This window comes from Perna viridis, chromosome 2 (genome assembly GCF_037379345.1).
Source record: "Perna viridis isolate PV_CMFRI_1.1 ecotype Kerala chromosome 2, ASM3737934v1, whole genome shotgun sequence".
Lineage (NCBI taxonomy): Eukaryota > Metazoa > Mollusca > Bivalvia > Mytilida > Mytilidae > Perna > Perna viridis.
Genome location: NC_142446.1, coordinates 3996350 through 4022208, shown reverse-complemented (window position 1 = coordinate 4022208; position 25859 = coordinate 3996350). Strand labels below are relative to the sequence as shown.

The following is a 25859-nucleotide window of genomic DNA, read 5'->3' as shown; positions in this document are numbered from 1 at the left end:
TAACTATAAAATCATCACACGAGAACCAAGTGAATATTGACGACGACGACACGGATGCCAACGGTGACACTATTAATTGAATATAAATATATATACAGGCAGATTCGGGGTTTGGACATGCTGTATTTTTCATTCCCTAGAAAGCCTGTCAATTACTCTTCCTTAGAACCAAATTAGTAGTGTGCTGTTTGCTGAGAATGTACATCTATAAGGTCGTTGTTTTTACACTGGTCCTAGTTAAACAGTTCTCTAGGAAAAGAGAATAAAGCTGCTTAATGGAAAAATTTCCCACTCACAGTCATGTACTCAGCATAAAATATTCGAAATTCTTGTAAAACAAAATTACAATACCGTTATATGAAGGACTTTAAGACTAAATCCATCGATACTGGACACAGTTAACACTTCAAATTCAATATTTTAACTAAATCTAGTATCAAGCAATATTATCAACTCCTGATAATACATTTGTAGCCTAAAAATAGTTCCTAAGACAAAAACTGAATACTAAAGTGCTTGTTTTGCAGCTATACAAAACTGCCAGTATTATTTGGTTTCAGAACCAACATAACGTTTATGTACATTCAGCACTTCACAACACTGTCATTAACTTTTCTTTAGAATCTCTATTTCATTAAACCCTGTTTATTTTCTTCACAATTTAACAAAACTTAGTTATTTTTACGTCTGTAGTTTTAATGTCTTGATACTTAATAAAATCCTCATCCTTTTAACATAGAGGCGATTCATCCATATTTGTCCATTTGCAATTCAAGATGAAGAGTAGACATTTATTTTTTATATTAACACTTTACAAAAAAATTATCCTAAATGTTGGTTTTTCACCTTATTGTATATGTGTGTGTGTGTGTGTGTGTGTGTGTGTGTGTGTGTGAAACTGATTTATTCAAGGGGTTATAGTTTTCCTTTCCTCGTTTGTCTACCCCGGACTTGACTTTTTATGAGCAACTCGGCGGGTGTTTCTAAAAAAGCAGAGGACGCTTACCCTACCGGTGCACCTGGTCCATGCTCCTAGATTTTAGTGGAGTCCGAGTTGCTCATTTACTTTTGTTACTTTGTATGTATGATTTTAGTTACTTTATGTTCTTTTTTGTGTATGTCTGTTTTCCATGTCTGGTCTTTGTCCCTGGAATACATTTTGATTACCGCTATAACCTTGGTTCCCTTGATTACTCTTACACTTTATGTGCATAATATTTTAATTATAATTTTATATGAAAATAGAGATTTACATATGAATATAATTACAAATTTATTTTTTAAGTAAAAGAGTTATAAATTTACATAGAAATGTGAATTATGTTATCTAAATGGAACATTTTACAGAACCAAAATTGAGTATAAAATAACAAAGTTATAAAGTTTTGAAAATTGGGATTCTAATCATAAAATTGTCATTTGTTTATTTGGTTGTTTATTTGCCAACCAGTTTGACACTTAATGATATGCAAATTAGTGAATATAACATCACTAATGAGATTGGCGAAATCTCCTGTTCTATTTTTAGTAACCGTGAGATCAAAATTCCGAACGGTTGTTTTGTGCAGGATATTCTTAGAAACAATCATCTTAAGTTTTATCCAAATCCATTCTGTAGTTTAAGAGAAGATGTTTTTAGAAATTGTTAATGACGAGACGACGACGGACGCCAAGTGATGGCAATAGCTCACATGGCCTACGGCCAGGCGAGCTGAAAAGTAGAATTCAGCTAAAAAGCGAAAGAAAATCATCCCTGTTCTTCTAATTAGATAAATATTGATAAAGCTTACGAGCCTTCAGAGAGTCCATCCACACTTTTTTCTTGATTTTAACCATCACATTGAAACTGATACTTCCCCATTACCTTTAAAATTTTACCAGCTTTATCATGTTTATACTCAGATCACAGAAATACCAGTTATGTAAAAAAAATACGATGGTGTAATGATACAAGAGGCTCTCCTGACTAACCATATGGACACCCTATTAGCTAAGTAAGTAATGGTATCATGCTTTGTTACTATGTTTGACAAAAAATTGCTGAAATAGAGTATATATTGAAAAATGTTGTAAGTTCAAAAGAGTAATAAAGGGAACCAAGGTTATAGCGGTAATCAAAAGAATGCAATCAAGGGACAATGACCAGACATGGAAAACAGACATACACAACAAAGAACATAAAGTAACTAAAATCATACATACAAAGTAATGAAAAACTGGGAACATGGACCAGGTGCACCAGTAGAGTAAGTGTCCTCTGCTTTTCTAGAAACACCCGCCGAATTGTTCATAAAAAGTCATGTCCTTGGTAAACGAAAGAGTACCTAAGGCACTGTGAAATATTGGAAATGCCTTCGAAGTGTTTTAGTACCTCTGGAAAAAAATTTCGGCAAGGGGTCCCCCTATACCCTGTTATTCCACAAGGTCTGATGAGGCATTAGCCCAGTATAGATTTGCTGAAAAAGAACATAAAATGAAGTTAAACCATGGCTATCCAAAATTTTCACCATCACCATTCATATCAGGAGACCATGTTTACTTTATAAACCAATTATTGTTGAAATCAAAGCAATTAAAAAAAAATAGCCGAAAAATAGCCGCCAAGAACAACCTTTCGTCATCACCATTCAACTCAACAGGGGCCATGTTTTTTCACTAATAAAAAATCAAAATGGTCATTTTGTTGAGGATACCCTAAAAAACAAAAAATACCAATTTTTATTGAATACTGTGAAGCAGTTTTTGAGAAGATTTTTGAAAGTAATAACATCAAAAACAGCAAAAAAACGTCTAAAAAGGGCAATAACTCCAACATGAGTCAAAAAATCTTCACCAAAATTACACCACAAATAGATCTCATCATGCTGAACCCGTTTACCCATGTCAAAATTTAAACCTAGCAGTTTTGGAGATATATACAAAAAAAGCTGTCTGACTCTTATGTTCTATTTTTAGTAATGTCGGCCATGTTTTTTTACCAATCAAAAATTCAAATAATCATTTTGTTAATGATACCCTAAAAAACAATAATACAAACTTTCATTGAATTCTGTATAGTAGTTTCTGAGAAGAAGATTTTTGAAAGTAATAACATAAAAAACAGCAAAAAACATCCAAAAAGGGCAATAACTCCAACATGGGTCAACAGATTTTCATGCTGAACACTTTCACCCTGTCAGATTTTGGTTAAACCTAACACTTTTGAAGATATCTGCAAACAAAAGCTGTCTGATCCCTATGTGCTATTTTTAGTAACGGTGGCAATGTTTGTTCACCGATCCAAAATCCAAAGGGACATTTTATGCAGGATACTCTATAAAACAATCATATTAAGTTTCATCTAAATCAATTCAGTAGTTTCAGAGGAAAAGATGTTTGAAGAATTGTTAATGATGACAACGATGGATGCCAAGTGACGGCAATAGCTAACATGGTCTATGACCAGGTGAGCTAATAAGCAACAGGTATTTTAATGTGTGTGTTTTTTTTTTTTGTTTTTTTTTCTGTGAGAACAAACAGAACAAGTATCAAACCAAAAAATTTCAAATCCACTTTAAATCTTTATTGTAATTTTTTAGATCGCCAGTCCAAGAAATCCTCTAGGTCTATATCACTATCACTCTCACTGTCTGATTTTCTTGTATTATCTGTAAAGTGGTGCACTTCTTCTTTCTTAATTGTTAAATCATTCACTTCCTTCCAACGATTTCTGAAAATTAAAAAGAAGAAGGAGCTGATTACCGACTTAACAGATAACAATTTCACAAAACTAAAAACTTTACTTCTTTAATAAAATGTTGGTTTTTTGTATTATTACTCCACTATAATTAACTAAAATAAATGGTCAGTGATACAGATACATGTAGATTTAAATAAATGTGGTCAGTAATACAGATACATGTAGATTTAAATAAATGTAGTCAGTGATACAGATAGATTTAAATAAATGTGGTCAATGATATTGATAGTTCTAAATCAATGTGGTCATGGATACAGTTAAACTTTAATGAATGAGGTCAGGGATACTGTTAAACTTAAATATAGGTGGTCAGTGATACAGATAGATTTAAATAAATGTGGTTAGTGATACAGTTAGACTTTAATGTATGTGGTCATTGTGGTCAGTGATACAGCTAGACAAACAAATGTGGTCAGTGATACAGTCAGATTTTAATGCATGTAGTGATTTTGGTCAGTGATACATTTAGACAAACAAATGTGGTCAGTGATACAGTCAGATTTTAATGCATGTAGTGATTTTGGTCAGTGATACATTTAGACAAACAAATGTGGTCAGTGATACAGTCAGATTTTAATGCATGTAGTGATTTTGGTCAGTGATACATTTAGACAAACAAATGTGGTCAGTGATACAGTCAGACTTAAATGTATGTGGTGATTGTGGTTAGTGATAAAGTTAGACAAACAAATGTGGTCAGTGATACAGTTAGCTTGAAATAAATGTGGTTAATGATATAGTTAGCTTTAATTAAATATTAGTAATACCGTCTTTACTTCAATGTATGTGGTCAGTGATACTGTTAGATTTAAATGTATGTATCTATATGTCTTTATATAAAATTTTATTTAATTCCCTTGGCAGGTGTAGAAGAAGTTGCACTTTCAATGTTTTAACATGTAAAATCCTGTGAATCTACCTATGATGCCTAACATTCCTACAAAACTTCATCAAAATCCCTTGAGCAGTTTAGGAGTTGCCCAGACAAGAAATATGGACAGAGGGATGATTGGACAGACAGATAGACAACGTAATTCCTATATACCCCCAAACTTTGTTTGCAGGAGTTATAAAGATGTTTAGAGTTAATAATTGTACACTTCCTGATGCAATGTCAAAGGTTCTCTCCCCATCATAATGCATTCTATATAACTTTTGTCTCCTATGTCCAGACACCATTATTATTATTTTTGTCATTATATCAATAACTATTCTTTTTACCAAGAATTACACCTTGTCTGGTTCTTATAGAAAGTTAAGAACTATAAATTAACTTACATCTGATCATCAATCTCTTCAATGTTTCTTTCCACATTAATCTGTTCATCTTCTTCCTCTACAATTGCTTCTGATACCTGAAGCATAAATAATACAATCTTATGAATTGCGAGACAAAGAATATGTATCTTATGGACTAGCTTAATACAAAGGGCAACAACTGTCAAAAGAAACTACAGGCTCAAGAGAGCCTGAATTGCTCACCTGGTTAACCATTTGCTTATTTGAAAAACTTGAGGAATGAGACAGGCTAAGTTAAAATCAACTAAATTGTCTAATGCAGGAAATGCTTTTCATAGCATTTTCATGACCTGAACCAGAATTTTGCTAAAGGCAACAATTTTTGAATTTTTTTTCAAAAACATATATTGTGACCCCTAAGTTCCATTTTTAGTATAGGCAGCCATATCTATTCACGGATTAAAAATCACAACAATCATTCTGAGCACAATACACTAAAGAATTATTATGCTTATTTTCATTCAATGATCTTAAATGGTTTTAGAGAAGAAAATTTTCAAAGTTGTACATGTGAAAAAAAAAACTGTTTCAGCGGTCGCAACTCCTACATTAGTCAATGAATGTTTTGAAAATTTCGGCATAGGTCCTTCTCATGATGCTTAAAAATTTTACCCAAATGCCAGAAATTTGCTACAGGCAACAATTTTTGAGTTATTTGCAAAAAACTGCCATCTGACCCCTATGTTCTATTTTGAAAAATGGCGACCATGTTTTTTCATGAATCAACAATCCCAACTGTCATTTTGTGTGGGATACTCTAAGGAACATATATGTCAACTTTCATTGAATTCTGTGCAATGGATTTTGAGAAGAAGATTTTCAAAGTTGCACATGCCATAATACAAAAAAAAGTGTTTCAGGGGGCCATAACTCCTACATCAGTTGACCAATTGTTTTGAAAATTATGGTATAGGTCCATCTCATGATGCTGAACAATATTACCCACACCAGAAATTTGCTAAAGGCAACGGTTTTTGAGTTATTTGCAAAAAACTGCTATCTGACCCCTATGTTCTATTTTTAGTAACAGCGGCCATGTTTTTTCATGGATCAAAAATCCCAACGATCATTTTGTGCAGAACACCCTAAGGAACAATCATGTAAGTTTAAAACCTGTCAGTCCAGTAGTTTCGGGGGAGAAGATTTTTAAAAATTTGTCCACGACAATGACGACGACGGATGCCAAGTGATGGCATAAGCTGACTTGGCCTTCGGCCAGGTGAACTAAAAAGTGGTTGAAGACATATTTAATTATAAGACAGTTAATTGATCCCAAAACCACAAGAATGATTGTCATGCTATAAATCCTGTTAAACTGGCGAAACAATCCCTCGATACAACAGAAAATTGTAAGCATCTTACATGAGTTTCTTCTTTCATGACTTTCTGAAATACCTCCCACTCTTCCTCCATCTTATCTTTATATTCCACCTGCCTCACCTGTAAGTATACACCCATTATTAATTAATTATGATCAACTTGTAGTCAAAAGGTAGTAACTACCCATCTTTAACTGTTTAAGATACAACTACCTCACCTGTAAGTACAATACATTGCATATCTACTACTTATGATCATAATCCACCTGCCTCGCCTGTAAGTACAATATCTGTATCATTTTTTATGTTCTACCTGCCTCGCCTGTAAGTACAATATCTGTATCATTGTTTATGTTCTACCTGCCTCGCCTGTAAGTACAATATCTGTATCATTGTTTATGTTCTACCTGCCTCGCCTGTAAGTACAATATCTGTATCATTGTTTATGTTCTACCTGCCTCGCCTGTAAGTACAATATCTGTATCATTGTTTATGTTCTACCTGCCTCGCCTGTAAGTACAATATCTGTATCATTGTTTATGTTCTACCTGCCTCGCCTGTAAGTACAATATCTGTATCATTTTTTATGTTCTACCTGCCTCACCTGTAAGTACAATATATCTATTATTAATTGTTTATCTTCCACCTGCCTCACCGGTAGGTACAATATACATATTATTAATTGTTTATCTCCCACCTGCCTCACCTGTAAGTACAATATATCCATTATTAATACTTTATGTTCCATCTGCCTCACTTGGTGAGTACAATATACCCATTATTAATAGTTTTACCACCTGGCTCACCTGTTAGTACAATACACCCATTATCAATTGTTTATCTTCCCCAATAACCTTGCCTTGCCTGTAAATACAATATACCCATTATCAATTGTTAATCTCCTGCTGCCTTGCCTGTAAGAACAATATACCTGTTGAAAGACATCTGAATATTTGTTGTTGTGTTTTCATTTACAGACATTAATTTCCATTTTTTCTTATCAACATTTGTTTTTGTTTTAACATGTGTGTAGATGAAAGGATGATAAACCTTAACTATAAATAGTACTAGTTCATTCAATTTAAATGTAATTTATATTAAGTAATGAAATGCTCCTACTCTTTACTTACTTTAGCATCTTGCACAGGATTATCAAAAAAACCTTCAGGAAGAATTTCAGACATTGTTTTAGGTACAGTGTTATGTTCAGGCTTGTTTCCACTGTCAAAAAAATCTACAAGTGAAATAATAATAAATTTAATGTTTATAAAGCAAGAATAGGACAATATATTTCTGTATGAAATGGCTCAAAACCTAATAGATCAACCGACTAATATTCAAGTTAATGCAAGAAAACCAAGCAACTATGGACAACAACAAAGATGGCAGCCCTATACCATTACAAGACCACAAAGTTTTTTTTGCAGACGTATAAAAACTGGTGTTAGACCCCTAAGCTTTTTTTTAAGTAATGGTGATCAAATTTTTAGATGGATAAAAAAATTCAAAAATAAACTTTCGCAGGGTACCCTAAAAAACAATCCTACAAGTTTCATTAAATTCTGTCCGGTATTTTTACAGAAGAAGTTTGAAAAAAATGTAAATGTTCACAACAACAATGACAAGGACAACAGTAGATGCGGAGTGATGGCAAAATTTCACATGTGAGCTTAAATTAATTTTTGGGATATTGCCCGATAAAACTGTTAAAGAACAGTCTATTCTGTAAAAAGATTTTAACACAGAATTTCAAAAGAAACACATTGACATTGGAATCATAAAAACTGGATTAACTATAAACTACTTCTATCAATTCTAATGATAACACTTATTTCCTCCTTTTAGCACTATATTTTCAATGGGCCAAAATATCAAGAAACAATAGGACCCTCTGCCATATTCATAAGATTTTTATAAAAAATCTGATAATTTTAACTCAAGTTATTGTAAATTAACAAAAGATAACGGATGCCAACAACAAAAATGGTGCCAGGGTAATACTATTATTTGCGGCCATATAAAACTAGGGGCTCAAGAGAGCCTGAATCGCTCACCTGGTTAACCATTTGCTTATTTGAAAATCTTGAGGAATGAGACAGGCTGTTAAAATCAACTAAATTGTTTAATGCAGGAAATGCTTTTCATAGCATTTTCATGACCTGAACCAGAATTTTGCTAAAGGCAACAATTTTTGAATTTTTTTCAATAACCTGTTTATGACCCCTAAGTTCCATTTTTAGTATAGGCAGCCATATTTATTCACAGATTAAAAATCACAACAGTCATTTTGAGCACAATACACTAAAGAACTATTATGCTTATTTTCATTCAATGATCTTAAATGGTTTTAGAGAAGATTTTCAAAGTTGTACATGTGAAAAAAAAAAAAAAAACTGTTTCAGGGGTCATAACTCCTACATTAGTCAATGAATGGTTTTGAAAATTTTGGCATGGGTCCATCTCATGATGCTTAACAATTTTACCCACTGCCAGAAATTTGCTAAAGGCAACGGTTTTTGAGTTATTTGCAAAAAACTGCTATCTGACTCCTATGTTCTATTTTTAGTCACAGCGGCCATGTTTTTTCATGGATCAAAAATCCCAACGGTCATTTTGTGCAGAACACCCTAAGGAACAATCATGCCAAGTTTAAAACCTGTCAGTCGAGCAGTTTCAGAGGAGAAGATTTTTAAAAATTTGTCCATGACCATGACGACGAAGGACGCCAAGTAATGGCCGAAGGCCAGGTGAGCTAAAAAATAGCCAAAAAAACGTTGAAAAAGAGCAATAACTCCAACATGGCATAATAGATTAAAATGAAAATTTGACTGCAGATAGATCTCATCATGCTGAACATTTTTACCCCATGTCAGAATCTGCCTAAACCTAACCGTTCTGGAGATATATGCAAAAAACTACTGTCTGACCCCTATGTTCTATTTTTAGTAATGACGGCCATGTTTTTCAACAGATCAAAAATCCCCATACCAGTTCTATGTAGGATACACCAAGAAAATTCATACCAAGTTTGGTTCTAATTGGTCAAGTAGTTTCAGAGGAGAAGATTTTGAAAAATTGTTAACCCCAATGACTGGTCAAGTAATGCCATAGGAGAAGGTTTTTGAAAACAGTAAATACAGCCAAAAATTGGAACAAGGGCAAAACTCCAACATAGCTTAATACATAGATAAATCTCATCATGATGAACACTTTTACTCTATGTCAGAAATTGGCTAAACCTAACAGTTTTGGAGATACATGTTTATGTGAAATACTACTTGACCCCTATGTTCTATTTTCAGTAACATGGCTATTTTAAGCCATGTTTATCAATGGATAAAAAATTTCCACACTTTTTCTATGCAGGATACACCAAGAAACATTCATACCAAGTTTGGTTCCAATTGGTCAATTAGTGTCAGAGCAGAGGAGTTTTGAAAAATTGTTAACCCCAATGACGCTGGATGCCAAGAGATGGTAATAGTTGAGTGATGCTAAAAATAAGTCACAGCTTGTCAAATTAGTACAAAGCAGGGTCTGTTTGATTGATCAAACCTTCTCATCCTGAAATAGATGAATTATCTACCACAGGAGTTAAAACAACAATCTATCAATCAATTAGGATATATTATAGGTTTGTACCGCATAATTCATTTAACAGGAGCAGTATTGAAAAAAAATTAACATAAAACAAGCAAATTAAGATGTTGCTTGCCATGTCTAGTTAAGAATACCCTACTGAACCATTTCAGTCAATCCTGGAATAGGGGAGACATGGTGGAAGTCATCGTGCAAATGCAATATACCAAATATCTGAGCATTCCCTCCAAAAGTACCTGAGAAATCTGTAACAAAAATCCTAATAAACACCACCTAAAAACTTACGAAGTGGATCAGAATACAGATAAACAATATACCAAATATCTTAGCATTTCCTCCAAAAGAAGCTGAGATATTAGCTACAAAAAAGTGTAATAGACGGACAGGGTGATTGCAATATCGCCTAAAACCTATGATTTTTCGACACTGTATACTTCTATTCCCCATACTCAGTAAAAATCACACTTAAAAACATTGTACATTTTTGTTTCTCCAAAAAAGATGGTACACCTAGATACAAATATATAGTTCTTGGTAGAGATTCCTCATACTTTGTACAAAATAATTCCAAATCATCTTCCAAATATTCAGAAGAAGATGTTTACAAAATGCTGGAACTTTTGATCAACAACATATTTGTTCAGTGTGGTGGATGCATTTGTTTCAACAAACGATCAGCATTCCAATGGCTATTTTTGGTAACAGTGGCCATGTTTTTTAACATATCAAAAATCCCCACATCAGTTCTATGCAGGATACTCCAAGAAACATTCATACCAAGTTTGGTTCCAATTTGTCATGCAGTTTCAGAGGAAAAGAGTTTTGAAAAATTGTTAACAATGACGGAAGATAACGCCAAGTGATGACAACAGCTCACATGGCCTTTGGCCAGGTGAGTTAAAAACTACTGTCTGACCCCTATGTTCTATTTTTAGTAACAGCAGCCATGTTTTTCGACAGATCAAAAAATCCCAACATCAGTTGTATGCAGGATACCCAAAAGAACATTAAATCCAGTTTGCTTCCAATTGGTCAAGAGGAGAAGAGTTTTGCAAAAAATTGTTAATGACGAAAGACGGCGGACGCCAAGTAATGGCAATAGCTCACATGACCTACGGCCAGGTGAGCTAAAAAAGAAGGAAAACAAATGTTCTGAGAGGTTTATTCAAAGACTGATGAAGTACGTTGCTAAGAGAATGCATAAATTAATAACTTCCATGTTGTTTTGGATATCAAATTAAAAAACAATAATGATGTGCGTGGTGTCATTGTTAATGATTCTGAACCTCTTATTAGTCAGTATGCAGATGATATCTTTTTTATGCAAGACAGTACAGAGTCCTCTTTAAGGGAGACCATAAAATGTTTTGGTTTCTTCCACTTAGTATCTGGTCTAAAGGCTAATAAATCAAAAACCTGAGCAGTTTGGGTTGGGAGTAAGAGATTTTCTTATCATATTCTTTGTCCCAATTTAGATTTAAAATGGTCACATTCTAATTTACGTGTTCTGGGTCTGGATTTTTCCTTAGACTTAAGTGCTATGGTTGATACAAATTTTGCAAGAAAAATTAAATGAACTTAATTCTATGTTATTTAAATTCATTTGGAATGGCAAATCAGACAAAATTAGGAAGAATACTCTGATAGGTGATTTTGAACAGGGGGGCTAAATATGATTCATATTCAGTCTTTTGTGTCTTATCTTAAGGTGAGTTGGGTACAGAGATTCTTTAGGAATCCTGGTGGCCATTGGCAAAAACTTTTGTTAAAGAATTTTTACAATTATGAAGGTGAACGTGTCTTTCAACTTCAAAAAGAAAAAATCAATGATATAAGTGTAAAGGCTGCTAATCCTTTTTGGAGAGATGTTTTATTTAGTTTATCCTTTGCAAAACCAATGGTGAAGAATTGTGTGCAAAGTATGCTATCTATCGATATCCTGAGTTATGTACCTTGTGAAGTAATGAATTATTATAAAGGTTGGAAACATTTTGGTTTTCAATATTTGTACAATATTATAAATCCACAAACAAAGAGCTTTATGTCTTTTGATAGAATCAAGGAAGTGATTATAAGTAATAATTTTTTGAGATATTACAGCCTGATATCTAGCATACCAAAGTTTGTAAAAAGATTACATTAGAAATAATGTAAATAATATTACTTTTCAAAACTTTCTTGCAGAAGATTCTTTTCTCAAGTCATTATTATCAGTAAAAAAGGCAAAGTTTGTCTATAAACACTTAAAAGATGGCATATTTTTTTTAACCAAATGCTAAACTTGAAAAGTGGGAAGAAGTGCTTGAGATAGAAATTAATGATTTTTCAAAATACTTCTATCTTTTGAAAAAGGTATGCAATCACACTTATATGAAATCTTTTCAATACAAGATACTTCATAGAATTCTTCCCACAAATAAATGTTTGTACTTAGTACATCTAAAAGATACAAAATACTGTACATTTTGTGGATTTTTTCTAAAATCCTGACTATGAAATACAAATAAAATATAAAAAAAATTTTGTTTTGGATAATAATACCAAATATAACTTTATCTAATTGAAGACGACTTTCAGTCATGTTCTGGAAAAACAATTTATAAATTTTTACCCAATTTGAACACTGAAAATTTTTTCCTACTTCTCTTCTCTTTCATCATTTAACAAATTACATTTTGAGAGCCAAGCTGACTCAGTAGCAATATCTTGTTTTAATAAATAAACATGATTTTGAACTGCTTTCAACCTTGACATAATCTTCTAAAAGTAAAATTTTCAAAGAATGCAGAATAGCTGCCGTTAAAGACCAGACATCTAAAAAAAGGTGGCGTTTACTTGAAATTTTTCATTTACAGATGTATGTGAAAGGAATTCTCCAGTATCACTGTCTATTATATCATTTATAAATCAAATACCCGTATTGCACCAATGTTTGAAGAAAACAGTGCATTATTTATTTTAATATATGGATTGAACCATATAAATTCCTTTCTGACTTCAAATGAAATTTCAGGTGAACACATACGTTTTATCCTATTCCATGCCATTAGCATATCTAAATAAAAGGGGGGAACACTTAGGACAATGTCTCCAAAATCTACAGTAAAAAACATCTTTTAAATTGAAATAAACTGAAAAGAAAGCATAAAAGAATTGTTTTAATATTGCTTTGGAACCTGACATAACTCTTTTGACCCATATTATTCTTAAAGCAATCATCTGGTTTTCAAAATTAGGTCCTTTCAGTCCTCCATCATTGATCGATTGCTGAATGACTTTTTTTTTTATTTCTGAAAGACCATTTGGCCATAGAAATTTCTGAATGATATTTTGAATCTTCGTCATGTAGCAGGATGGTACATGTTCAGTTGAAACAACATATACCAGTTTCAATATAGCTAATGATTTTTAGATGGTAACTTTACCAATTAGTTACACTTTGTTCTTGTAGTAAAACTGGACCATAAAAACTGGGATTTCTAAGAACTTTTGGTGTATAATAGATTTTCCATTCACTATTTCAACACTAAATTCATGAATTATCAAAATGTTTGCTTTTTATCTAAATATATCTTTACAAAGTATCAGGGCCAACTTAAGTGCTACCTGAGTCATCTTCTTTTACATTCCTTAAAGATAACAAATAACATCTTAACATGTATGTATGAAAAAAAGTTTTTCTTAGATTAATTTATTTACCAAGAGGAAGTTCAGGATGACTGAGTTGTGACCTTGAAACTGTTTTTAAAGATGAACTTTGACTTTTGTTGTCACAGGTTTCCTCCTCATCATCAGATGAATATTCTGCCAATTTTAATGCTGACCTTTTATGTGTATTGTCATGTAAATCTGAAGGCGATCTGAAAATAGCATAAAAAAGTATACAGAATACAGACCTTTAAACTACTACAACAAACAACTGTGCAACATTTGAACAAAGCATTCTCAAGTAAGGGGGCAACATGTTTCAGAAGGATGTACAAAAAGAAAGACAGAAAGGAATGGCACTTTGTGTTGAATAAAAACATTGGAGATAAAATTTAACTAGAGGCTCTAGAGAGCCTGATTTGCCTTCCTGGTCTTTTTAGCTTTCTAAAGCTGGACTCTTGACTTTACTGTACTATTGTCACAAGAATTTTATTTAAAGGAGAGCATCTTAAATATCCATGCAGTTTTCAAATTATAAAATAAGTCACTTTTATACCCTTCAAGGGCAATAACATCCATAAACACATCTTTATGAAAGTTTCGGCATAGTTTGTCTCACCATGCTGATAAATTTTCCCCCATGAAAATTTGGCAAAACCCAAATTTTATTAGTTTATCTAGTTATTTCCACAAATCCTGAATTTTTAGTAATAGTGGCCATGTTTTTTTTCCACAGATCAAAAACATTCATGCCATGTTTGGTTACAATCCATCCTACTAGAATGACTATATACCCCTATCGTCTATTTTTAGTAAAGGTGGCCATGTTTTTTGCCAGATCTGATATCCCCACACAGTTGTTAAAAATGTTCTACATAACATTCAGGCTAGGTTTTGTTTCAATCTATCCAGGAGTTTCAGAGAAGAAACTTTTGAAAGTTAGAAATGTAAAGTTCAGGGGAAAAAAATCCATTTTAGGACCCGTAACTCATTCATTCCTCAATGTATCTTTCAGAAAATTTCAACATAAATTCACCCCATCATGCTGAACAATTTTACATTGCCAGATATAAGCTAAACCCAACTATTTTTTAGCTATGTGCAAAATTCTGCAATTTGACTCTTTGATCTATTTTTAGTAGTGGTGGTTATGTTTTTGCCAGATAAAACAATCTGTCAAGTAGTTTCTGAGAAGATGATGTTTGAAAAGTTAACAGATGACTACAAATGACAGACCTATGGTGATGGCAATAGCTCACATGGCCCTTCTGTCAGATGAGCTAAAAACTCCAAATCTCAAAAATGATGTATGTAATGACAAATACTGATACAAATATATTGCCACATACATTGAAATGACAAGTTCGTCACATATGATAACATATATGCTGTTCTTGATTCAGTTTTGTCACAATTAGTTGTTTACATTGTATATTATGTTTTATTGCGGACGTATGTTCACAAAATATTTGTAATTGATTATGTGGAAAGGTAAGTTGGTATAACTTATGTCCAATCCCATTGCCTGTAAATTTTAGCAATAAAATATGTTTGAACTAAATACTGAGCTACAGTGAGATGATTTTTGTGAAATTTTTGTAAATCCATTTTTTCATGTAGACCTTTAACAGACTCACCCAGAAACTTTGCTTGAGCTTCCATTATCTAAAAAATAAAAGAACTTCTTCAATGTAGTGTTAAAAACAAAAATTGTTTATCTGTTTGGGCATGAAATGGTAACCTATCACAAAAGGGCATCTTATTGGAAATCAAATGGTAACATTGTTGGTCTATAAAGTTTGCAAGAGTGCATATCAAAATTAAAACAAAAATATGCCAATAGATTAAAACAGCATAACTGATTTTATCAACTTTACCTGGTGGCAATTTTATGCTGCCTGTTGTATTGCAATATACTGGACACAATTAACCTTAATGGAAGATTTAGCATGCTATAATACCTAGTTTAACACAGTTTCCAAGTCAGGATCATTTTGATTGTTTCAAACTATGCTGCTTTGATGTTGCCAATTGTTATTTGGACTTTCCTTTTAACTCTTGCTTAGATTTTATCAGTTCAATTATTTTCTTATTACTCTATACATATGAAGTTTAAAAAAAAAATTCATTGTAAAATTGGTTATTTCTGTTACCACATATAAGTTGCTTCTAAATATTTTTATATTCTTTCAAGTCTTTCTTACTCTTTAATATCTTGCCAACAAATTATTAGGGAGACATTCACCATTTATAGGCCAGTAAATCCTCAAAGATGAATTTTTTTTATTATGAAAAGTTTGAAAAAGTGGGTCAAAAGGACATAAATCGATTAAAACAGAGAGATTATGTCACAAGGGAGTGTGACTTAAATTGAAATCCAACCAACCATGATGATATTGGCCATATAGAATTTCTATTTATAACCTACCTGTCCACAATGTTTGTTGGCCATGTAGAATTCCTTTCTATACCCTACCTGTCCACAATGTTTGTTGCCCATATAGAATCCCTATCTATAACCTACCTGTCCACAATGTTGGTTGGAAATGCTAGTAAACCTTGTTTAACAAAGTCAGACATAAATCAAAATTAAAACAAATTTGGCTAACTTATTAACTCTGGAAGTCAAACTACTGAAATATTTCTTTTAATAAAGTTTGTTAATATCACACGTCATTGTTATATCACAGGCTAAAGATTAAATTTTTTATTTAAGTACATGCTCTATAATTAAAATGGTGGCGATACTTACTTCAAATATTACTTTTGAATGACTATTTCAGGGTGTCAAGCCATTTTGACCAAAACTATATAGGAAAATAGGATTTTACCAATTGAAAATAAAGAATACACAGGGTATTTTTTGGTGAACTTAAAACTTAAATGTAATGGTCTCTTTTAATTAAATAATATAAGATAATTGTTTAAAATGTTTTTACTCAACATTTCTTTAAAAAATAATAAAAAAGAGTTAATATAATTGTCTATTTTCACAAACAGATAATTTTTGTTGGTGTTCCGCAGGATCCAACACCCATTTCTCTTGGAATTTGGTCTTTGTTAAACATATAAATCATCAATGAATTAAATTATTGTACATCTGCCCTATAAATACTGCAGAACAATCATACCTGAAGGAATGTTTATCACAACTGCACAAAGGGTAAGATATTTTTTGAGGAATGAACATTTTATTTGAATTTTTGAAATTGCATATTAAAAGGTACACATGTAATTAACTTTCAAATACTAAAAAAAAACTTGATATATTGATTTTGCAACTGGTGGTTTGTACTTTTTTTTCCGAATTTCAATATTAGTACAGATGCTCTGCAGTTGATGGCGACTTTGTTAACTGACTAAGTATACGTTGAAGAATTACACAACAAGAGGCTACCAAGAGCCTGAATCGCTCACCTGGTTAAAATTTGTCTTTCAAGGGCAATAAATTTAACAAAAAGTTGTCCAACAATTTTGACTCAAGAAGACTTTGGTAGGACTTATCATATGGATCATTTCAGCAATTGAAGGTTTCTTTCTATCCATCAGTTTTCAAGATACTGGCTGAAAACTGTGAAAAAAACGTCATTTTTCATCTTTTAAAGGCAACAACTTTTACAAGGAGTCTTCTGACAAGAAAGATCCTTTGGAAACTTTTGTTAGCCTTATAATAAGGATCATTTCAGCAATTGAAAGAATTTGGCTAAACATAACAGTTTTGGAGATATAATAAGCGAAAATATACTGTCTGACCCCTATGTTACATTTTTAGTAATGGCTGCCGTGTTTTCGAGGGATAAAAAATCCACACATCAATTTTATGCAGGATACCCCCAAGGAACATTCATACCAAGTTTGGTTCCAATTAGTCAAGTAGTGTAAGAGGAGAAGATTTTTGAAAGAAAGAACATTAAAAATAGCCAAAAAAAGGTTTAAAAATGGCAATAACTACAACATGGCTTAACAGATTACAATAAAAATTTGATCACAGATAGATCTCATTATGCTGAACACTTTTATCCTTGTCAAAATTTGGCTAAACCTAAAGATTTTGGAGATATATGCAAAAAACTACTGTCTAACTCTTATGTTCTATTTTAAGTAACAGCAGCCATGTTTTTCAACAGATCAAAAATCCACACATCAGTTTCATGCAGGATAACCCAAGGTACATTCATATTAAGTTTGGTTTCATTTTATCAAGTAGTATCTGAGGAGAAGAGTTTTGAAAAATTGTTATGAAGACAACGACGGACACCAAGACATGGCAAAAGCTCACACGGCCTTCTTTAGTGGTTGTCACTATCAATGTGATTAATCATGTCTCTTTTTGTACTGTAAGTTAAGAGCTGATGGATGATAAATTGTAACTACCATCAATGTATTTTGAAGGTGGGAAACATACATTTCAATAATTTAATTTCCACAAATGAAAAAAAAATCAGATAAAAATATTAAGAAGGAATGTAAATAACATGCCTAAAACTAAAATTACTACAAAAATCAGTTTTACAATTGTCTTTTCCTCCCTCATAAACTTTATGAAAATATCTTATCTTCTGCAGAAATTGTATGGGAAACAATCTAAAACATTTTAAGATAACTACAAATTGATGTGTTGATGATGCTGTATTGTTACCTTTGAATTTTTTATTGGTAATATCAGGCTCAGGAGGAAACTTTCTCTTTGGTGCTGCTGGTCCCGGTGTCTTAAATGCTTCAACATTCTATAAAAAAGAAAATTAAACACTCCTACAGTAAACTTCCATAGTTAATAATAAAAGACAGGAAAAAATTTAAATGTACTCTAAATACATTTGATGTGCATACATTTCATGAGACATTTAGGCCCGAAAGGTTAGTAAAATAAAGAGCCATAAGAATCAACATAGTCCAGCACAATTAAAAGTGGGTTATCAAAGATACCTGCATTTAAACTAAAAGATTACAATGTGATCAAAAACACACCTGCAGTTCAGTTTCTTCGAAAAACTATATTCTACATGAGCCATAGCTTGAAATGAATACAAATGTGAAATCCTGAACACTAAACTCAAGCTTGTTTCTGACACAAAATGAATACAATTATAGACATTAATATAATAATTTTCATTGCAGGAAGCAGTTTCATATTGCTGCAGAGGCCAAAATCCATCGTAGCAACATTGGTTTGATAAAATTTCTTAATGATTCATACACATATACTTACTTAAGTTATATAGCTTAGTTCTAAAAAAAGTTATTTTTCTGGCCCCTCTTTTGACTCCTATTCCTATGTAAGGGCTATAAATCAAAACCATCTTTTCCTTCCTTTTATGGTGTGAAAAATTATGGCACAATCTAAAAGAGTTCAAAGCACTTACACACTAACAAATACAGGGAATGTTTACAGACAATGATGACACCAAGTCAATTTTGTACAGAGGTATAAAAATGTATTGCCATTTTTTTTTCTTTCAATGGCAGTTACTCCTTATAGAAGTCTTTTCTTACCATGACTCAGTTGAAATTTGTATGGCTGATCATTATAAGCATTCAAAAACAATTCAAAGTTTCTGTCTTAAGATTTTCAAGACATTGGCTATTAAAAAGCTTTGACTTGCATGATACAGCTACACCAATTTGAAATCTGTTCACTTAAAGCAAGTGTGTACACAACATTAGTTTATGACACACTTAAACATAGGGACTTCCATTGTGTACAATTGGATACACACAACTGGTTTGGATACAGAATTGCATGATACATTTTGAAATTCAGTTTTTAAAAATAAAATGTTCTGTTTTCAGTCATTAAAATCAGATGGAAAATATATATTAAACATACTTCTAAAATATGACCCTTGACCCCTTGACCCCTTGTAAATCAAAAATGGTGAGAAATATTCAAATACGGGTTGAAAAATGCAGGTATAGATTTCCACCAGGAATCCAGACCAATGAAAAAAATTCTAAACTGGACCAGAAATTAAAAATGTTAATTTTTGGAATGTGACTCCTTTGGTTCCTTACAATTTGAAAAGTGTAGGAGATACAGGTATCTGCAATCTGACTGAAAATTGCAGGCTGGGATCTTCATAAGGAAATCAACAGCAAAAAATTCAAAATCAGACCAAAAATAAAGAAGTTGATTTTCTGGTTGAGGCCCCACTTTGCTCTCCTATAGACTGAAAATGCTAAATGCTATTTTCAATCTGTTAAATTTTCTTAACACTGAATTTTAAAAGAAACTAATTGAAAAAAAGAACAGTCAAAATTAAACAAGAAACAAACCTTCTACATCAATATTAGCACCTATTTCACCCCTTTATTACAGAATGGTAAGGGACAATGACCCTATTTTAAATAGCAAGCTTCCTCTAAAAGCAAGTAACAAATATCAAAATTTTATGACTACAACTAAAGTTATCACACAGAAACCAAAAAATTAACTATGGTGATAGCATCATAGCATAATATGAGTGTTTGCATAAAAACAAAAAAAAAAGAAATTTTTCTCTTTTGTTTTGTTTTTATACCTTTCATGGGGAATTACTCTAATAAAGAGTTGTCTTACAACTTAAACCCAACAGAGACTTTGTAGAGCTCTTTCAGCTGAAGAAGGATCCTCATCTTAACTTTAATCTACCATAGTTTTTGAAATATAACTTGAAATAATTAGTTTTACCCCTACATTGTATGCCCTATAAATAGAACTGGAGGCTTTGTTTTACCCCTACATTGTATACCCTATAAATAGAACTGGAGGCTATGTTTGTTACCTTACCCCTACATTGTATGCCCTATAAATAGAACTGGAGGCTATGTTTGTTACCTTACCCCTACATTGTATGCCCTATAAATAGAACTGGAGGCTATGTTTGTTACCTTACCCCTACATTGTATGCCCTATGAATAGAACTGGAGGCTAGGTTTGTTACCTTACCCTTACACTGTATGCCCTATAAATAGAACAGGAGGCTTGGTTTTACCCCTACATTGTATATCCTATAAATAGAACTGGAGGCTATGTTTGTTACCTTACCCTTACACTGTATGCCCTATAAATAGAACTGAAGGCTATGTTTGTTACCTTACCCTTACACTGTATGCCCTATAAATAGAACTGGAGGCTTGGTTTTACCCCTACATTGCATACCCTATAAATAGAACTGGAGGCTATGTTTGTTACCTTACCCCTACATTGTATGCCCTATAAATAGAACTGGAGGCTATGTTTGTTACCTTTAAAAAAGACACTATTACTGGTGACATTTTGTTATAATCCACAGAGAGGACCTTCAAGTTCTAATGATAACGATGATGTTAAATAATTTTGTTATAATCCACAGAGTCGACCTTCAAATTCTAATGATGATGATGTTAAAGAGGGATGACAATATCAACAATAATTGACATACACCAACAGACACAGTAACGATATAAGCTGACAAGTATTTTTTTTATTCAATTCATTCAGGTTTTTACTAAAGTTAAGATATTTTTTTCCAAGAAAAAAGTTATTACTGGTATTCTTCCTATATCGATTGCATTTCACAAAGGTCTTACATTAGGCATGACCATTTATACTGCAAATTTTCTACTCAAACTGTTAAACTGCTTTGGCCGTTTATTTACAAGAATTATACTATTACTGACTGAATATATACTGACTTGACATAAAACAGATATACTGATGAGGCTTAGAACCACAGAAAAATGTGCGGCATTTTTACAGGTTTGAGCCAAATTCATATATCAAAGTTTATGTCAATTAAGTGCAGTGTTATTGTCTTCATACTGCAACATCATTCAAAGCAGACAACAAAACAATTTTTTTGACTCCAAAATTAAGTTATATTTAGTTGGTGATTGTATATCGCTTGTAAATATACAGTCAAATAGAACAGTGGAAGTTCAAAACCTGTTAATGTCACAAACATTACATTGTTCAGAAGACAAGACATCCTCAGTTTTAAACCAAGATAATTGGTTTTTTCTTCATGCTAAAAGTGCTTTATTCTCAAAATCTTTTTGCAGTACAAAGACAATACTGTGATTTTGTTGCTCGGCCATGCAATTTTCTTGTAGTGTCATCTGTATATTAGATTTATGTTAGTGCACTGTTATTAACTACTAGTATACAGTATATAAAACAACAAATGTTTCACAACATTATGTGAAAACTCTTTCTCAAAAAGGGACAGACAAACAGACATTAGGGTCATTATATACCTCAAACTCTTGTCATGGATGGAGTATAAAAAGATGTGCTTTAAACTCACGAGTCATTAATCTTAAGCTGAACAATAACTTAAGTGAAGTAAATATGTTGATAGCCCTTGGTAAAGTAGGGTTGACTCCAGTGCCTAAAATGTCTTTGCTATTCCATCCATGTTAATACAAGGAGATAAGCTAAGCTATATAATATTTTAAGTATTATACCTCTTTATGTTGGCGATTCTGAAGATGTGGAACCCATAAAGCATCTGATTTTACTACTGATTTACACAGAACACAAGTAAGCTGGCCTAAACTGTTGTATCTGAAATGTGAAACAAAAACATAGTCTTTTACATGTTTTAATAAGAAGTTGCATCATTTGTCATGTAAGCATACTTTCTCCCAATATTAGCAAACACGAAGAATTCTTTATCACATGGTACACTGGGACTACCGATAAACATGCTAGAAACCTGGAAAGAGAAACTTATACAAGTCTCCATACCAAAACCATATACTAGTACTGTACAAAATATCAAATATAACAAGCATTTTGAGAGTATTGCATGGCAATGCAAAGTCCCCTAACTGAAGAAAAATCTATTGAAGAGAACAGCATGCAAACTTAATTTGTTAGCATAAAAAAATGTGGAAAAGTGAGATGCATGAATTTTCTACCTTCAAGGGACATTACTCAGCAAAAAAAAAGGAAGAAGAACAAAATTCAGCCTTGGTCTGTTACTCATCACAGTAAAGCAAAATACAAAATATCAAGTATATATCTACAAGCATGACAAAAAAAAGTGCAGAAAACTGAGTTTTTGCATGAATTTTCTTTGTCCAAGGGTCAAAATTCAGCAAAAAATCAACAAACCATAACCAAATAGAACTTGTCATAGTACAGGAATGTTCCAAATATCAAATGTACATGATATGCAAGCATAATAAAAAAAAGTGCAGAAACAGTGTTTTTGCAATAAATCTCTCAGCCCATAGGCCATAACTCAGCAAAAATCAATTGACCTGAACAAATTCAAATTGGTCTGTAACTTGTCATGGTAAATCAATGTAACAAATGTATATCTTCAAGCGAGATGAAAAATAGTGCGGAAAACTGCCTAGTTTTCATCTTGCTGGTAGAGTGATGGCCAGACTGAGTGCAAAATCAAGTCCATTTCAGCAAGTCACTGGTAGGGGATAGGGACTAAGTACATTTCATCTATAAGAACTTTAGCTATATTAATTTTTGCAGTACTATATGTGTATATAAACTGATCAAACTATTGAATTTTGTATGTCAAGGGAAACAATTCTAACATTGTACACAAGTCATGTTTTACTGGACATACTTACCCTTCTGGACAACCTGATGTCACTCCTGAATTTTCGTGGGAGTTCATATTACTAGTGCTTTAGTTTTTTTGTGTAAAGACTTGTTTCCCTTAATCAGACCTTTTCCATTTCATCTTTTTCCATATCTTTAAACCTGTCCAGTAATTACAGATGTTATTTGCATAACTTTCAGAAACTATTTTAGCTGCATTTATCCTATACAATAATAATACTCAAATAAAATCAATTTCAACTTAAGTAAATAATTTCCTTGATGAACAAAGATTTTACAAAACTACACACTTTTTATCAATTTGAATTTTCCCACCAATTTTACTTGGTTAAAATCACTCCTCATCACTTCCTGTTTATTATTCATGACATTTTAATGATAGGATGAAGATTATGACTGATAAGTGTGTTAAATGGAACATACTTAACACATTTAATGCTTCTTGACACATTACTGCAAGAACTAAACTCCATAAATGCAATTTTATTACTAAACATCTGTCTAGGCCAAACAGGAGTTCCTCGAATCTTCAGTTGATTTGAAGACTATACCTTAATTTTATTTTGTAGAAATAATATAATATTATTGAGCTAAACAATTAACAGAAACATTTATTGGTTATAAAAGAGATATTGAATGTTTACAAGAAACTCTCAGAGGGCCCGAGTTGCTCATCTGGCAAACCATGCCCCACTACATTATGTCACTAAGAAAGTTAAAGTACCATACTCTGTTACAATGCTTGATGAAATACTGCTGAAAAAGAGCATACATTGATGAATGCTGTAAGTTCAACTGAGAACTTAAGGTGCTGTAAAATGTTGGAAATGCCTTCAAAGTGTTTCCAGAACCTCTGGACAAAATTTGGGCATGAGTCCCCTCTATGCCCAGTTATTCCACCTGGTCTGATAAGGCATTAGCACAGTATACATATGCTAAAAAAAGAACATAAAATTAAGTTAAATCATGGCTCTACAACATTTTCATCATCACCATTCAACTCAGGAAACCATGGTTACTATATAAACCAAATATTGTTGAAATCAAAGTGAGTATAAAAATTAGTTGGAAAATGGCTGCCCAGAACAAACTTTCATCATCATCATTCAACTTAGAATACCATGTTTCTAAAGAAACCAAAAACCATTCGAATCTGAGCAACTAGTGAAAATGGTTGCAAAATGGCCACCTAAAAAAATGTTTGTTACTGCCAGTCAACTTAGAATATCATGTTTAGCTTATCAGAAGCTCTCATTTTCATTATTCTTCTATAGCTGATGAAAGATTAGCAAAAAAAGCATTTTGACCCCTATGTTCTATTTTTAGTAACTACAGCCATTTTTTTTTTCAACTGATGAAAAATTTTATACAATCAGTTTGTGAAGAATATCCTAAGGAACAATTATGCTAAATATCATTAAATTTTGTCACATGGTTTCAGAGAAGAAGATTTTCAAAGTTGTACACAAGAAAAACAACAACAAAATCTGTTTCAGGGGCCACAACTCCTACATTAAGCAACAGATCATTTTGAAAATTTCGGCATTGGTCCATCCCTTAATTGTAAACAATATTATGAAGTCAGAGTTTTGCTAAATTCAACAGTTTTTTAGTTATATGCAAAAAAACTGAATTTGGCCTGTATGTTATATTTTTAGTAAGAGCAGCCATGTTTTTTGATGCATCAAAAATTTTATATCAGATTGTGCAGAATACTCTAAGAAACAATCATACTAAGTTTCATTTGATTCTGAATAGTAGTTTAAGAGGAGAAGATTTTTGATGTATTAACTTAAAAAATAGTAAAAAATGTTGAAAAAGGGCAATAACTCAAACATCAGTAGACAGATTTTCATAATATCAGCACATAGGTAGCTCTCATCCTGCTGAACATATTTACCACTGTCAGAATTTGGCTAAACATAACAGTTTTGAAGTTATATGTAAAAAACTGCTGTCTGACCCCTATGATCTATTTTAAGAAATATTTTTTGACAGATCAAAAATTGGAGCATAAGCTTTGTGCAGGATACTCTAAGGATCAATCATGGCAAGTTCCATCCATAAAGTAAAATACTGTAGTTTCAGAGAAAAAGATGTTTGAAAAATTTTTAACCAACGACTCAGTGTTCATTCCAGACCACAACCTTGCACAACTGGCGCGGACATTTTAACCATGGCATAAAAAAGTGTGGTATGTAAGCCCAATGGGTGCACAGTACTCTGAATTTCCAGATTTTTTTCAGTACCGAGTATGGATGCATATCCATTTTAGAGGGCTTAAACATATATTTTTATTCTTTGCCAAAGGATAACGGACCAAGAGTAAATGGATCCAGGGCGAACGGACCAGATAATACGTGAGGACCTCCATACAGAAATAGCTTTGAGAACAATTACATTCTTGTAATCTACATGTATATTGTGTATTTAGTTACTATAAGGGAGGTAATCATTGTATTAGAAATAACACGAATGAGTAAATTAAGATTTCAAGGCAACAGATGAGAAAATCCAAACCACATACTTTGCAAATGGATGCTCTATTTTTTTCAATTGACTCTTAAAGGAGTAAGTCTTCTCTTTCATTAGCTTTCTCAAATCATCTTTCGAGACTATTTTCTGCTTCTTTTTTGAGGACATTTTTGTTATTGAATGTTTTCGAATTCGTTTTCATTTTCTGAATTTAACTGTAAATATTATAAAG

The 25859-nt window shown here is 32.3% G+C and overlaps 1 protein-coding gene across 1 annotated transcript; it reads right to left on the bottom strand.

Moving 5' to 3' along the window:
- Positions 1-3547: 3547 nt before the first annotated feature.
- On the bottom strand, positions 3548-25806 carry LOC148623343 (zinc finger protein 830-like). The gene is made up of 9 exons (XM_088565153.1): positions 25680-25806; positions 22030-22129; positions 18245-18332; positions 15243-15270; positions 13657-13817; positions 7488-7591; positions 6401-6478; positions 5018-5094; positions 3548-3709 (listed from the first exon to the last, which is right to left on the bottom strand). The coding sequence occupies exons 1-9, from the start codon at positions 25793-25795 to the stop codon at positions 3562-3564; spliced, it is 900 nt and encodes a 299-aa protein (XP_088421279.1). The 5' UTR covers positions 25796-25806; the 3' UTR covers positions 3548-3561.
- Positions 25807-25859: the final 53 nt, after the last annotated feature.

Excerpts from the sequence above, each read along its gene's own strand:
- LOC148623343 (XM_088565153.1), bottom strand. The coding sequence starts at position 25,795 with ATGTCCTCAAAAAAGAAGCAGAAAATAGTCTCGAAAGATGATTTGAGA. Across the intron at positions 22,130-25,679 it reads ATAGAGCATCCATTTGCAAA|ATACAACAGTTTAGGCCAGC; the intron begins GTATGTGGTTTG and ends TTCACATTTCAG. Across the intron at positions 18,333-22,029 it reads AGAATCGCCAACATAAAGAG|AATGTTGAAGCATTTAAGAC; the intron begins GTATAATACTTA and ends TCTTTTTTATAG.